Genomic DNA, 17298 nt, shown 5'->3' on the forward strand with positions numbered 1-17298 from the left:
CTTGAGAACTGGCCGCGCACAAAGCGCAAGGCCATCTCTTTATGTGACAGCGAAGTCAAATGAATCCGGCGGCAGTGGTGCACGAGGTGGAACAGTGCGATTAGCAAGCTTTAGTTATGTTCAGCGGGCCGCCGAAACAAGTCCAGGAATCAGGAACCCAGATCTTTAGCAGAATTATTCGTGCATCCTCCAGTATATAGCCCCCAGAGTCTGGGTGCTCCCAGACCAGCGCTTCGCAAATGGAACGTTTCCGCCCCGTGTTCGCGGTCGCGGCTGCCTCATCGCACTGTTAGGGCACCACTAATCAAGCTAAGGGTGTGGACAGTTCGTCGTGTGCATCCTGTGGTTCCTGTGAGATGCTTCAGCATCTGATATTGTAGTGTCCTGCTTTCATTGAGCAGCGCAGGACTACCATTTTCTTGGCCTGCGGGGTACGACTCTCGATGGATGCCTGCACCATGCCCTTACTTTTCTGAAAAAGAAAGAGGTTTAACTCTTGTAAACCTAGTTATCACGAGTGAAAGGTCTGTTTGGCTTGGTTTTGCAAAGACTATGCACACAGTGTTTCATTAATGCACGCTTCCGCGCTTGGTAAACTTCTCTATAACGTGCTAATCTGGCTTCCCTTTGCTCCGATGTTTCAGCAGCGAACTTTGCCTTTGCTTGAGATTTCGCAGCCTACCGTCTAGCTATATCTACTGGATGATTGGATTCAACCCGTCGGTTGCGCTGAAGCGCACGCACAGACGGCCCAGCCGACGCGCCATCCATGGCGAGATTGAGCGACCAAGCCAACCAAGCGCCGGCGAAGCAGCCGTTAAACCCTCGCGTAGTCACGTGGTACCGTATCGGCGAGGCTCCGAGCGAGCGCAGCTGCGACGCCTCTCCGCAGTGGATCACGTGGCGTGACGTCACACCTGCCACACTTGCGCTACGGCGGCTCGCGCTCCGGCGGCTCAAGGACATTGCGACGCGATGAATGACCTTGCGAGACACGGCGTAGTAGAGCTCTCGCTCTAAAATACATACTTGGCTTTCCGTTTGTAGCTAACTTGTTTGTTTGTTTGCGAGTTACAAGACCTCGGACATTCACAATCTTTAACAATCATTTAACAGCGCGACCCGCGGTGATTTTTTACAGCGAAGCTGTTAGCCTCTAGTTGGTCGAGATTTTTTTCGTGGGCTCCTTAACGGCAGTGGGAAAAGGGCTTTGTCTTTGAGTTTCCGCGTAAGAGAATTGCGTTTTCTCGTACATTCGAATTACAATTCGAAGCTATCGTGTCTAGAGCTTTTGTGTGAGTCGTACTTTACGAATTTTCTGACGCAGTTTACTTTCAGGAATTCAATTAGTTCAATAACGCACTTGCGCTCGGCCTAGGAGAATGCGGATGTATGCTGCACCTACGCACACGTGCGTGCGCGCGTGAAGTATGTGGGCACAGAATGTATCTGTCCTTGATGCGCGCGCTTGCACCTGTCGCACAGCATGTGCTGCGACCGTAATTGACATTATGGCAAACACTGTACAAAAAACAGTACCGCCACCTCGCGGCCACTCATACAGACCTCAAACGGCATCTGGAGAAGGGATTTGAGTTTCCGCATAACAGAAATACCTTTTCTCGTACAATCGAATTACAGTCCGAAGCTATGTCACGTCTCCAGCTTGCGTGTAAATCGTACTTTACGATTTGCCTGACGCAATTTATACTTTGGAAAATTCGATTACTTCAATAGGGGCACTTTCGCTTGGCGGAGGGCCTAGTAGAATGAAGATGCATATGCTGCACTTTCGTACACGTGCGTGCGCGTGTGACGTACGTTGCTTGTGGCGGTGGTGCTTGTCTAACGTCGGCAACAGCTTCGCTGTACATTCGCAGGGTGGAATGGAGGCGGATGTTTTAAATGTTCCAGCTGCCGTACTTCATTCTTTGTGACTGTTTCGCTTTAGTCTTCAAAATTGTCATGTTGTTCTTTCTTTTCTCTTTCCTTCTATTCTTCCTATCTATATTTCTTGTCCCTCCTTCCTGAAGAGGAGGCAGGCGTTGTGCCCCCTCCGGTGGCAGTTACCAGTCTGCTCCTAGCTTTTCTTTTTGTCTCCTCTTCTTGAAAGACAACAACAACAACAACAACAACAACAACAACAACAACAACAACAACAACAACAACAACAACAACAACAACAACAACAACAACAACAACAACAACAACAACAACAATAATAATAATAATAATAATAATAATAATAATAATAATAATAATAATAATAATAATAATAATAATGGTGTCAGGAATGAGACCATTATGAATGAGACCAGGAATTAGACTGTGGCTGGGTGTCAGTAATCCGGCGTCCTGCATAAAGCCAGTGACCAAGCTCATCAGCGAGCTTACGTTAAAAATGTGAAGCCTATTGGCAAAGTAAAAGGACCTGGCGGCAAAGAGAAATATATAAAATTATGCTGAGTTCGTGAACTACACTTCTGAAATACCTAAATGTTCAGTCTCGCCATTAGCTAGGTTTGGAAAGACAGTGAAGACGCAGAAAAGAAACACGCGTGCTGACGCCTTGAGCGAGGAAGCTACCCGTGACGTCACAGATTTTAACAGAGTTTGGTCAGGATTCAGAACGACCGTGGTAATGACTCAATTGGAGGATGTATCTTAACAACGTTAAGATCTTAACAACGCTAACATCTTAACAGCGTTACCTTAAATTTCGTCATGTCATATAAAAATATTGGTGTACACATTACAAATAACTTAAATGGGACCATTCATATAATAGAGTACGTCATTAACAATGCTAATCGCATGCTCGAGTACTTACGGCGCAACTTTTCCAGAGCACCGCCTACTTTAAAACTACGGCTTTACAAGACTCTAATACGCTCGAAACTTGAATATATGCATCTGCATGCAATATGGGATCCCATCGCAGTCACGTTAATCTCATTACTTCACTCGAACTATAGTACAAAATAACTCTACCCGTTTCATTCTTTCTAATTATAACCGTACCGCGAGTGTAACCTCCATGAAAACTAACCCAGCACTTCTTCCACCATCTAACCGCCGCAAAATCGCCCGTCTTTCGCTATTTCATAAAACTTTCCGTGACACCACACTTCATGACGACTTCATACTGCGGCCGCAGTACATTTCAAACCGTGTCGATCATCGCAGTAAGGTAGGAATTGATTCATGTCACACGAAGTCTTTCTTTCAGTCTTTCATTCCCCGTACATCTCAGGAATGGAGCCACCCTCCCTCAAGTATCGTAGCCATCATCACCGATTACAAACTTTTTCGCGAAACATTAGCTAACATTGTATAATCAGGAGAATCACTGTATTATCAGAACTCACTGCACTTGTTCGTTTGATTTGCTTTACTTATACTACTCTGTAACCACTCCCCTCTTTAATGCCATATGGCCCTGAGGGTACTTTAGATAAAATTGTTGTCGATAAGCAAGGTGTGCACCGCATTCTACAGGAGCCAAAGACGTGACCTACTTAGCAATTAAGTAAGCCCTGCGATCTTTTTTCTGCCTCCTAATATGGCCCAGAAACGATGAAATACATTGAAATTCCTGACGTCACACAAATATACCGGCGCCCCGGTTTGCGCGCAAAATTCAAAAGGAGGAAACATATACCTTCATTTCCTTCGCCGTATTAATCAACGTTTTGCCATCAAATGAATGCTAACGGAGTCTCGATTGACTACTTTCAACAGCTAGGTTATTTATTTATTTATTTATTTATTTATTTATTTATTTATTTATTTATTTATTTATTTATTTATTTTTATTTATTTATTTATTTATTTATTTTTTGCTGCTCTTTATAGTGTGTCTTCAAGTTTGAGGCAACGGTGGCACGAAAATGTAGGGCACCCACCCATGCTAGCGTTCCCGTTAACCCCGCTATACGAGACATAACATTGACCCGCGGGCTTTGGCAGCTGCCCGCTGGGCCCCAACCTTGGGTCCGCTTAAGCCTGTTAGGCGCGCGCGCGAGGTGTGTCGCGCGCCGCTCGTGTCTGAGTCGATCCGTCGCCAAGGCCTCGAACCAGATTGATGCACGCCACACCAGGAGGGGGAAGCCCTGTGGCTCGGGGCTGCTTTGTCCTTAATTGCATTACATTCGAAGGATGCGCGTCTCGGCGTCGACCCGCCGAAGCGCGTCGGACCACGCAACGCTGAGCACAATTCAACGGCTTCTCGCCGCCCCCTTACGAACACGGGGCCAAAAGAGGGGCGCGCCCGTCGGCGCTCGTCACACGCGCACGGACACGTGTTGAACGCGCGTCGCACCTGACTGACTTGCCTCCGTGGCATAGAAGTTGTATGCGCGCCTGCAGCTCGGCCGGCGTTGTTCGTTGGGTATAGAGAGCTTACGTCATATTATCGCTGACTGGCCCCGGCGGCGTTTGTTCGTCCGGCGTGTCTTGTTTCTTTCCAAGAACTGCATACAGTGCGTACATGTGAACCGCCGCATCCTCCGTTGTCGTGCGACGAGCCACTGAACGGGAAGCGATACGTGGGTGATCAAGAAGGAGTGAGTGTTCTGTGCTTTAGGGTTGGAAGGCGGCCACCGTCGATCATGGTAAGTGCAAGCCTGCCATTGTTGTCGATTGTTTTCGCGAAGGTGGAGGAAAGAAGTGTGCCGTCAGCTATGCACATGGAGGCTATAGCCCGTTACTTGGAGCAATCGGCGTATAGACTGCGATGAGGGAACATTGACTTTAGTGTTATTTTTTTAGCCACTTGCAGTGTCGTTGTCATTGATTGTATCTTTGCAGCACTAGAATGAAAAGAAAAAGTTGGCATCCTGCTACAAGTAGACAGCAGGATGTTACAAAGAAACCGCCCCTACTCCCACCATCCCCACACGCCCTGGTACCTAAGAAAGAAGGTTTCGCAATTGAAGGAAAATCTTGTCTTGGCTAGCTATTCCGGAGATCGAACCCGACTCCAACACTTTCCCGAGAGCCAGTAGCTCTACCAGTTGCCAGTGAACTAAGCACGAGGTTAACCGAGGGCACGAGGAGGACGAATCAATCAATAACTCGATGCGAAAAAATGCTGATTTTAACCAGATAAATTTCCCTTGCTGTACCGTGCTATACCTTTAGCTGGGTACCAAGCCAAATTTCGATTTCATGAACCTTCCTCACAGCCTTGCAGGTTTCCGCAGAACTCATTTGGAGCATCACTAATTTTGTTAACGTGTCTGCAGCGGGAAATGGAAGGCAAATTAAAGACTGACGATAAGGGGCGCACGCAAGATCGAAACATAGCAGATCTCTTTTGCATGCTCGTGTTGCCAGGACGCATGGAAAATATTATTTTATTCGGGACTTGTCTCTCGAGTCAGTCGTCGCAAGCCTGGCGCAAAGCAACGTGTATTGATATCAACGATAACCATATTGTTTGGGCCAACTCTTGAAGACGACCATACAGATCATGTATTAATGCTAAATGGGCGTTTACAAGCACTTACAAGTCTTGCGCGGGGAGTGCAGTGAACATTATTCTCCGAAAAGTTCGAAAGCGCGAAGGAAATTGCACGAAATTAACTTATCATATGACTCACTATTGTCTCCCGAATTAACGAGATTTTCATGGTCGCCCTTTGTTGACATTTACTTAGTGGTGCGAGTCATCAAACCGGCAAGCCTGACTAAATTCTATTCCTCCAAACAACAAAAAATAGGACTAAAAATTTCAATGTTGTTTCATCCATCCCTCAAAATTAAAATTGGCCACAACACGACTGGCAAAGCTGTAACAAAAGTATCTGCTTCAAAGAATGACATTGCATTCATACAAGGGCAGAGTGAGTCATACCGGCCGTTATTTTCAATTTAGATGAAGTGAACCGCGATACAAAGGGAGGGGGGGGGGGGGGGACGACGACGACGACGACTCATTTTCAAGTCTCGCAAGTGATATTACAATTAAATATAGCTAAAACTAAATATATAATATTTGTGCGAATTAACTAGCGGCAGTCTAACAATATGGTTTCGAAGTGCGCAAGTAGATCATGTAGAAACAAGTTTTTGAGTGTTTGGTTCAGCGGTAATCTGTCCTGGAAAACACACGTAGAGAGTATGTCTGCTCAATAGAGTAAAATTACGGGATGTTTTAATAGCATCAGTGATCTTATTCTCGTTTGGCTAAAGGAAGTATTATATTGCTCGCTATTTCACGACTTTCATGTTACTTGCTTGTATGGGGTACTACACACATTTACAGAATTATCAACAGCTGACAGCATCGCGAAAAGGAGTCCATAGGTATTTAAATAATTATCAAGGCATGCCACAAGATTTCAGAAGCCATACTCTATTACTCTATTTATTAAACATACAATACTTAAGGCGCCAGCCAGACATGCTATTATAGGTTAATGCAGTATATATACATTAGCGAACAAACTCTGAACAGTAAAATTATCTTAACTGAAAGCGTTAATGTTAAGGCTTTAATGTTAAGGTCCACGCAGAGAAATTGCGACAATTCCTAAAACAAATACAACGTATGGCTGGCAACATCGTATGGCTGGCAACAGCAAATTCCTAATTTGCTAAATCACTTAAACCTGACTGATTAATAAAGTGAACATGTCGGATAGTTGCTTGAACCTCTTGAATTGAGGAACAGCGTGAAAAACGAGGACGCAGAAGAGACAAAATACAACCACACGTGGTGCTGTTCTACAGCGCTATAGTCCCACAGCGCTATGTGTGGTTATTAGTTAGTTAGTTAGTTTGTTAGTTAGTTAGTTTTGTTTGCCTTCTGTCACTGGCTCATGCCCACTATGGGGGATTGGGCAAGATGCGGATGGAATTAGGAGGAGATTAGTATTTCCGAGAAAACTACTGAGATAATTGGTAAAGAATCAAAATAACAGAAAATAACTAAGAATTATAAATTTAACTAAAATATTTTTGAAACGGCTATAAACTCTTCCACGGCTGAGGAAGCATCCTTGTGACATTGCCCCAAGAGAGGAGGCTCCACGCAAGAGAAAGAATTTCAGGAACTGCAAAATTCACTCCAATTTTGCTAAATGTTGTTTCTAAAATGCTTTTTTTCTTGCATGTGTAAATCGTCTACAGAAAAAGAGGTTAATTGTTTCATCTTCACCACAAAACAGACACAGTGGGGAGGGAGCCAGACCAGCCCTGTATTGATAAAATTTTAAGGAAGGTAGATGTGGATGTAGAGCCTAGATGTTAGCGGCATTATTTGTTGTTTTATGAATCTTCTGCATCCTCGTCTTTCGCGCTGTTCCTCAATTCAAGATTCTAATTGACTACAATAAATTACCCAAACAATCGTTAAGAATGCACCTGAAACAGCACAAAACAGAATATGTACGGTGTTTCTTTAGCATCTAATATTTGGTATGTGTATAACCGCTGAAATTATGTAGTTTTGACTGCTGCATTTGTTTAGTATTTTATGTTTCACATTGGCTAAGTGTGAAATTGTATAGGGAGTGACTTCTCCATACATAACTTCGTTAATCTGTTCATTTGATTTTAGTAATAGTTTCCGTCAGAATTGTAGTTGATTTGATATGTTATTTTGAATATAGCGTGATGCTTGCTCTCACGTTGCACTGTTTCATTATGTGACCTCGATGCGATGTATTGTGTGTGTTCAGAATTATGTATATTGCTGAACGCCAGCAGGAGCAGGATCATTTGTCGGGCCCGGCAGCCTTTTACCCTTGCTCCCACTTCTGTATTAGAAACAAATAAACTTCAAGCGTCTTAAAAAAATATGTCGCGCACAAGTTTCTCAGTTTCTCAAGCACATTCTGCAACTCTTGTCGAAATATTCATTGACGTTTATTATTTTTTTTTAGTTTATCTCGGCAGGCCATGCTTTTCTAGTCATTTCACATTATTATTTTTTACCTTTTCTCTGTATCTGTGTAACCCCGTTGATGCGTCTTTTCAAGCGACTGCAGAAAAACAACGTTCGAGACGGGAAAACGTACGAGCCAGAAAATCACCAAAATGAATAAAGGCACTGTATCTTTGTATTTGTAGATGGCACATTTCGGTATAGCGGGCCTTCAACGTTATCGACGGCTGATCGACGTTATCGGAGAGCTTATGATCATTGATATGAACGAAGATCGTGTGCTTGCTGCTTTTCTGAGGTCACGGCTATGATGTTAATCTCATGTAGTGGGTAGCCATTTCGGGACAGCCTCCGCGATACCTCATGGCTCTGGGAAGCTTGCGCCCTGTACATCAGCCTCGTTCATCACTCAAATAAAATGTTCGTGCAATAAATACGTACATCACAACGCAGCATGATATCGATTACAGTCATTTGTCGGCAGCGCTATCAGATAACTTAACCGACGAATGAGTGCAAACGTGGGGACATTTGCACTCATTCGTGGAGATTGTTGTAAGAATAACTATATAACATAAAATGTGCAGTTGTAATCTTGATTTCACATGTTATAGTCCTAAGTCATGAAGCCAATCAGTTAATTTGTCTGTTCGAATTCGATAACTGACTTTGATAAAGTATTAATTCCAAGCCTTACTTTGTACCTGCGCTCATGTTACTATTTTTGTCTTCCTCTTGTGTGGGAGCAGGCTACATTGTAGAAACAGACTTTTCGGACGGAATCGGCGTGCATGTGGAACCGAGAGAACGGCTTCACGCTCCCAGCGTCAAGGAGACAGTGGAAAACACTTTGCTTTTAAGGCGATAGCTTTCTTGCAAAACCTTCCCTAGTTTTCGTGGGTGGGCGATCTGCATCTCGGAGCGCCGCGAGCTTGCAGATGACGTGAATGACTCCACGAAAATCGTCACTATAGGAGGTTTTAGAAACAACGTACCTAAGTCACTTAGCGTACACAAAAGCCCTAACTTCAATGTGGAACTTTTGCGTTTTCTTTTTCAAGCGAAGCTTGTATTGCGTAACAGATTTCGGTGGTGGCGTAGTCACGCAAAAAGTCACGTGCGGCGCATACCCGCATTGGATATGCGGGTATGAGCCAGGGACAAGAAAGAAAGAAGGAAGGAAAGAAAGTAGCAAGAAAAAAAGAAGGAAAGAAAGGAACAGCAGGTGCGGGGAAAGCTGCGCCGGCGCCGGATCACGTGACGCGCGCGACCAATCAGGGTTGTTTGGTGTGTCGAGGGGGTTGGCGCGCACTACGACGGGCTTCCCTCTCCTCAGATCAGTTTCGGCGACGGATGGAAAGGCTGCTCGTGGTGCGTTCCGCCGAGGAGCAGGCTGCGTTTGAGCAACGGCGCCGCTAACTCGCTCGGGAAAGGGCTCGTCGTCGACGTGCCGATTCTAGCGTGAGGGCTCCTGAAGCCCAGGCGAAACTTCACCGAAGAGCCGCGGACCCCGAGTTGCGGGAGCGCGATGTTGAGGCCGAACGTCAGCGAAGAGCCGCCGACCCTGAGTTTATGGCAAACGAAGCGGAACGCCCGCGACAACGTCGTCTTGCTGCAAACTTCACTTACTCTCATTTCCTCGACAGGGGAAGGGCCGCGAACTTTTTGTACTCTCGGCGGTTTGCGTCCCCCAACTATTGGGTTCCATAATCTAAAAGTTTTTATTGTCAATCAGTCGTCGTCGTGATAGGCATTCTGTCTTCATCATGCCGTCGTCTTATGCATTCCTAAATAGTCATTGTAATATCGTAATTTCATCATCGTCATCACGTCGTCGTCGTTCCATCGCCGCCATTCCTTCGTCATCACGCAGTCGTTAATCTTCGTCGTCGTGATGCCATCGTTGCCGCCGTCGTCTTGTCGTCGTCCTCACCCACACTTGCATTAAACATTATTGGACATGTCGGTCGGTGTACGTACACCACCAAGCTATTTTTTATATTTTTTTTAGTTTATAACGTACTGCGGACCACAAATCGGTCCTTGCAGGAAGGGCACTTAAGCGTACAAGGCAAATAATTCAATTTAAAAAGTCAAAAGACAAAGAAACAAGGGAAGAAATACAAAAAATACGCAAATATAGAAATATAAATACAATACAACAAATACAAATAAATATGCATAACAGAGAACATATGAGCAACGCGCTTCATCGGGAAGGTTTTAATACATCGAGGGTCGGGAGTTCCACTCGACACTGTTCTGGGGAAGAAAGAAAATTTGTATGTATTTGTCCTGACGAAATGAGGGGTTAATGCATATCTGTGATGATGACGTGTACGCCTTGTGGATAAAGGGGTCACGTATACCGCGGGGTCTAAGGATAATTCACGATTAATCAGCTGCTTTAGGAAATTCAGGCGATGCACCTGCCTCCGTGTCTTGAGGAGGGGAATTCATTTGCCATCAGTAGCTGTGTGGGAGAATCGGTGCGCCTAAACTTAGAATAAATAAAACGGACAGCCTTTCTCTGAATTCTCTCCATGATTTTAATGTTATGTTTAGTAACAGTGAAGCTATCGCTTCACTTAGAAAATTATCCCTCGATGCTTTCTGTCGATTTAAAAACAACCTATTTGATTTTATTTTATTTAAAAATATCTCCGGGGTTTAACGTCCCAAAGCTGTACAGCGGGTTATGAGTATATGGTTAAGCGTTTTCGGACTTTATTTTAGTGCAAATTCGGAGGGTGTCTTTGAGAGTTAATTTTTTAAAAGAAATTCAGATTTTTTTTTTCGCTGCGTTTCAATTTAAGGTGGCGGTCCCACTCCGGCGGCACGAGCCCCCCGTTTTCACTACTTTTGGAGCAACCGTGGCGGCTCTTCTACTTAGGACATAAAATTGTCGTATATATACCATAAAAAAGCTTAATTCTTGTAGATTCCAACAATATATAATATAAAAAAATTGATTAATGTTATTTAGAAATAAATGTTCAAGAACAAGAACGAGATACATGGTTTTTGCGAACTGTGTCTCAGTTGTGACCATATTTAGAAGAAACTACCGGATATTGCATTGCGGCTTGCTCTGTAGCTTTAGGACATATTTATCTATTTCTTAGACGCAGCAAAAAAATGTTTAATTTTCACTTTTTGGATAATTTGCTTTTGAAGATTGCCAAATATCGCAACTTCTGTTTTAAACAACCCGGCAACCACATGCTCAAGGAAGCTAAATTTTGGATGAATTAGAGCTCGAGGAATTTCCATTTAGGACGCAAAATTTCATTCATGTACCTTTATTAGTTTTACCGATAATGCGACCGAAATTAAGCAATATTTAGAATTCTGGTTCCACCTTTGCCCATTTGTGCGGGAAGGTACTAAAGCTTCGAAGCTGCGGTTTAAAACTAGCAAAGGTACATGAATGAAATTTTGAGTCCTAAATGAAAATTCTTTGAACCCTAATTTATCCAAAATTTAGCTTCCTTGAGCGTGTAGTTGCCGGGCATTGCGGTGTTCGCTGGGAAATGCATTGACAAGTCCAAGAAAAAAAAAAAAGCCTTATTCGTGTATTTTAAGGATATACGTCCCCCCAAAATCGGAGTGTTTCGGTTGAATCCGAATTCGGAAAAATTTTACCAGCTAGTATTTTTTGGAGTCTTTTTTTTTTTTACTTATCCGAAAACGCAGGACGCTAGCTATGAGTCACGCCGTAGTGTGGGCTGTGAGTTAATTTTGACTATCTGGAGTTCCTTAAAGCAATGCGATTTAATCGGCGCATACCGGGTGAACAACAGAAAAAAAAAAAACGGTAGCGTTCATACACTGTCGATCTAATGCTCTTAAATGACACATTCGCCATGTTTCAGTAAGGTATGTGCAATTTACCCCTATCGTTCAATTCACAGGAGCAGGACGAGCTTGAAGAACTCAAGAGCGAATTACAACTGTTAAAGATCAAGATCAAGGTAAGAACTGTTGTTTTCTTTTGTCTTGCTTAACGTAAACGTTCCCATATGTTTTTTCGCTGTGCCATCTGCACAGTTCTTCATCCTTTTTAGCAAGTATCTTAAGTCTTCGACTACATTTGTCATATTGGCTTTTTAAGTCATAGTGCTCCTTATGGATGTTTTTTTTTTTTTTTTCAAAAGTGTCAGCGCTAGGATGCTCATCATTACCTTTGTTCCCTCTTTTTGCATCTCGTGTAATTTGTGCGTGCTAACATGCCAATGAATTTATTTACACATGCAGAGCACAAAGGTTGCCAACATTTTCAAATCAATCAATCGATCAATCAGCCACTCAATCAAGCAATCGAAAATCGATCAACCGACGGAAGCGGTGCCGAGCGTTTTGGACCTCGACGAGCGTTCTGAGTATTATACCATGACATTTTGGCAACATCCCTCTCTTCATTTCGGGCATCTCTCAGCAGCTGCGATTTCTCGCAAAAATGAATCAATTGATGAACGAATCAATGATTTCAATTTACTGTCGGCATTGTGTAGGTACGTGCTGCCATTTTCAATCGTTTTTTTTTTTTCGGATTATTTACGTGTGTGCGGTGCGTATGTGTATACGTATATGCATGCGAAGATTCCCTAGTAAAGTTAGGTTTAAGAGTCCTTTCTTTGTTCAAGAAGTGCTTAGCTCTCAAAACTCTATGAGGTTTACTCGTGAACAGCGTCTTATTGATCAGTTTTCTGTGAACAGTATTTTATGCACGTTTCATTTTTTAAAGATATTTAACTACGCTTCCAGACCTAGCTGTTCATGCCTGTGTTGCTCTTGAACTCGTATAACGTTATTTTTTCTGTTTTATTGCGGGATATTTGGAGTTCTTGCGATTATGCATTGTTATTTCGTAATACACTTGTTTTCACTGTATTGTAATTTCATTGACGTTCTTTTTTGTAGTATTTCTTAGCCAAGGTTTTGGGATCGACGGCCGTTTCGGTGGCCAATCTTCTCACATTTCACAACGTTGTTGTTATTATTATTATTATTATTATTATTATTATTATTATTATTATTATTATTATTATTATTATTATTATTATTATTATTATTATTAAACCATCACCTGCTTCGAATTCCAAGCAAAATCTCCAGGTAGCCGTAGACCTTTCAACGTGCGCGCTTATTTTAACAGCGGAGCTGTTGTAGGTCGAGGCTAGTCGAGGCAGCGCCGTCCGTCCGTCCGCCGGTGTTACGCAGGGGGTAGGTTCCCAGACCCACCGCTAGGGGCGCTGCATTCTATCAGAGGCTAGGGTGCCTCGATGCCAGCGCCGCCGGCGCTGGCATCGGCGGCGCTGGGCATCGAGGCACCCTATCAGAGGCTAGAATTACTGTATATGCTCCCTCTACCTTTGGTAGCATGTACAGTAACTCTATCAGAGGCTAAATCAGAGGCTGCGCCGGCTGAGGAGCGGACCAATGAGAGTGGGCACCGGGGGAGGGGGAGGGGGAGAGCGCGCCCTTTCTCGCCATGGATTCCGCTCGGCGCGAGCTACTGCGGGAGCTCGCCCGAGAGCGGCAGCGTCGTCGCCGGACGAATTCTACGTTTCGAGCACGGGAATAGGAAACGTAACGGCAGCGGCGAGAGGCAAATCCGGAGCTACGCAAGACAGAAACGAGCACTTGGAGGAAAGCGAACCCTGGTTTGTCCCAGCGAGAGGCAGAACAAAGAAGCAAGCGCCCTTTGAACGCCGGTGCAAGAGACTTCCTCGACCGGGAGTTAGCAGGGAATGTTAAGCCGTAAAAGTCAGGACATCACCCATATTCACACGAAAACAACTGGAAAACAAACATAATCACAGAAACTTACACACAATCACGGAAACCCACAGATAATCACAGAAAATCACAGAAAAACACAAGATAACCACAGCTCCGCTGTTTCAGCGGATTTCACATTGGGTGGAAATGTTTTTTTTTTTTATCTTGACATTTTTCATACGCCGCGGTCATTGCTTGGTACCGAGCTTCGCATCGCGTTGTATGTTAGTAACCTTCCCGCATTGTTCAAGTCTATACATTTCTCCTTTGTGAACTTACCTTGGGGAGTTTTGTGGAATGTAAACGGTTCTTCTTTATAGCGGGATTTTTATATTTAATGTGTTTGTTTTCTCGTAATATACCCAATTCAGCTTTCTTTCTTTTTTATCTTTTCACTATTTTTTAAAAACTTGCACTTTAATTCATTTTTAACCATTTTCTTTTTTTAAGTTAATATTTATTACTATTACAATGGGGATGTTTGCCTGGCAGCACTTAATGTATCTTGCATCGGTAGACCGAAATAAGTCGGTCGGTACTATAGAAGCCAGCGAGCAAGCGCTTCTCGTCGTCTTCTACTTTCACCAGCACCGTGGCCAGTGACATCAGTACACTATATACTATCACCAGCATTCAGACTTAAGGGTTGTTCCTAGGCGCGTTAAATAAACAAGTAATTGATTGATTGATATCGATTGATCGATTGATTGAGGTTTCATTCATTCATTCATTCATTGTAATATACGGCAATGTCACCGCAGCTTCTAGACGTCACGCTGTGCGGACGACGTGGCGGGTGGCTTGTGTTCTGAAGACTTGATGGCGAGAGCACAGAGAGAGTTCTGGGTCCAAAAGGGGGGCTGCGCGCTCTTTCGCTGAAGCCGCGGGACTGAAAAGCGGGCCTGACGTCGACTGGGAGAGAGACCGCTTGGAAAAGAGACGATCGTAGCGACTGACGTCACGATCCCATTTGGGCTTCCGTTTACATAACGCCCTTTCCCCGCGACTGCTCAGCCGGCTAGAACTCGGTCGGGGAGGCGTAGCCGAGTCTAAACAACCGTAGGACAAACAAAGGGTGGCCGGGGCGAAAGAACGAGTGGATGTCGAATAGGCAGAAAATAACCTCACGAGAACGAAGGCACGAAAAAAAAAAAAAAAAAAAAAAAAAAAAAAAAAACGGGCGCTTTCCGTAGTGGTTGTTCGACGCGTTCCGAGGCTGACTTTCAAGATTTCTTTTTAACAGCACGAGGCTGGAGCTTGAGGCAGTGTTGAAATTAAGGCGACGATAGGTACGTATACTCTGGTCAGGAATGGATCAAAGATGGACATCGACCACAACGCCTTTAGTGTAAACAAGGCAAATGTAATGGAGCCGAAACATCTCGTTTTTCTTCCATTCTTTATTCGCTTTCTTTTCTATTTCGTGTTTGTAGTCGGCATTATACTTTTATACTTTCGACATTAAGGCAATGTTATTGGCAGATGCGTCGACCAGGCAAAATATACAGGTACGCTAGGTAGGCTTTCTAATAGCGATAAAGAAATGTTCGCTTATGGAGCACGGCGCTATCAGCCTGCTGATCAAAGTGGGCAGGGCGCGGGAGCATTTGAATGTTTGACAATACAAAGCACAAAACTGAAGAGCGCGAGCGGGGACAATACTTTCGCATTCTATAATCGTTTGTCGATAACCTTGTGACGTCACTGTGTGTGTAACGTCACACCCGCACACACACAGACACACGCGCGCGCGCGCGCTCAGAAATTTTTGCGCTGCTTTCTAGATGAAATTAAAGCAATATCGATAATGTCACTTGCTGTCGCAATATTGGCGAGAAAGCAGTCGATGCTATAAATAATAAAACAATAAAGAAGGAAAAATGACCTATGCAAGTTTCACCCCCTTCTACCTTTTCGTTTCATTTCTGTAGTTATTAATACCTGCGCTCTTTCCCAATTCCTCGCTTATGCATGTCCCATCATGGACGTGCCATGTTTGAAGGGGTACTAGAGATGATATTTTCGACAATTCATTGATTCTTTTTCTCTCACTTTTGCCTTAAATGAAGATCCTAGAGCACTAAACCTGAGATAGTGACAAGCCTCAGCGCGCCGTAAATAGCTTTTCTACAGCCAGTTTCGACTTCATTTATCAGGGGGGAGGGGGGGGGGATACTTTGTCGTGACGTCACGACACTGTATGTGGTCACGTGGGAGCAGGACATCGCTAGATTTTGACACTCGGTCCAGCTCGTTCGGTCCATCGGCCCTCACAATGAGTAGCACACAAGGTGACCGAGCGAGTGTCAATACGTCAAAATGTCCTGCTCCCCCGTATCCTCCTTGAAACTAAATGAAATTAGCTGTAGAAAAGCTGTTATATTAAATTAATGTCTCTCTCGGGCATGTTACGATTCTTTCTAGGATTTAGAAGTCTCGAACTTTCACCTAACGTAAGAAATAAATAGCCGAAAATATCATCCCCAACCTGGAGACGACGATGACGATGACGACAACGACGACGACGACGACGACGACAACTTGAAAAAGTTTGCCTTCATTGTTCCTGTAATATTTGTGCATGATCGCAGGAAGGACAACAGGCGGCCGCGGACAAGACCTTCCAGGAAGTGCTCAAGGACATCGAGAAAGAGGCCAAGTTCCGGATCAAGCAACGTCGCATCCTCAAGGGGCACATCTCCAAAGTGACCACGGCGCATTTCTGCGGGGACAGCAAGTACGCTCAAAGTGTGGTAACGCGCCGACGCACTGTACTCTTATTGCGATATGTAGCGTAAACGCTTTAAATGTTATCCGCATGGCTGCATGTGTGAAGGGCGATACCGGAGCGGCAGAGTTGCTTGAAGTTACTTGTAAGGATAGGCCTGTGTGATGATGCCCTTTTACAGGCTATAGACTGTCATCGACTTTCCTTAGTCAATAACATTTCGACTCATCTTGGCCCATGCAGTTGTGATTCAGGGACTCTGCAAGCGGGTTGTTCGCAAAAAATGAAGATTTGACACAAAATACAAGGTCTATATACATATAAGATGCTTATAGACAGTCAAGAAACTTTCATTCAAGAATAAATATGAGGCAAGCTTTCTGGAAGAAATAAAAAACCGAATCCCTGAACTATATGTACACTGAACATCTACTAAATAGATTCCGCTTCACACAGTTTATACTTTCTCAGTCAATTTTTTCCCACGCAAGATCTGACGATTTTCATACAAATAGCGGGGCATGCAGTCGCCTGAAGGTACTCGTATTATAGGCAGGGTCCGCGCGCGATGCGGCCCTTTGCTTAATTCCCACCTGCACAAGCTTGTTGATGAAGAAGCGTGAAAGCTCTATGTGCGCGCTTTCTTTTATTAATGCGATAGAAATTACACGAACACTCCAAACGAAGTTTCGCCATCGGCGTCGCCGTGAGGCTCCGCATATATTTAGGTATATGTATGCTAAGTGATTATCCTGCCGTATATGCAGGTTATAATGCTACACTATTCAATCACTAAAGTTGCTCATACCAGGCCTTACGTTCTTGACTAAGTTATTTCTCAGAATTTTGAGAATGGCAGGCCACAAACAAATTCCATGAAACATAACATTTACGT

General features: G+C 44.0%; 1 protein-coding gene across 1 annotated transcript in view; it reads left to right on the forward strand.

Annotated features, from left to right (window-relative positions):
* The first annotated feature begins 4141 nt into the window (after nt 1-4141).
* Nucleotides 4142-17298, forward strand: part of LOC119446577 (guanine nucleotide-binding protein G(I)/G(S)/G(T) subunit beta-1) — a 31293-nt gene continuing 18136 nt past the window's right edge. The window contains exons 1-3 of the mRNA XM_037711047.2: nt 4142-4613; nt 11806-11865; nt 16267-16412. Of these exons, the coding sequence (XP_037566975.1) occupies nt 4611-4613; nt 11806-11865; nt 16267-16412 (209 nt within the window). The 5' untranslated portion in view covers nt 4142-4610. The remainder of the gene's footprint in view (nt 4614-11805; nt 11866-16266; nt 16413-17298) is intronic.

The sequence above is a fragment of the Dermacentor silvarum genome, chromosome 3, assembly GCF_013339745.2.
Source record: "Dermacentor silvarum isolate Dsil-2018 chromosome 3, BIME_Dsil_1.4, whole genome shotgun sequence".
In the NCBI taxonomy this organism is placed as follows: Eukaryota; Metazoa; Arthropoda; class Arachnida; order Ixodida; family Ixodidae; genus Dermacentor; species Dermacentor silvarum.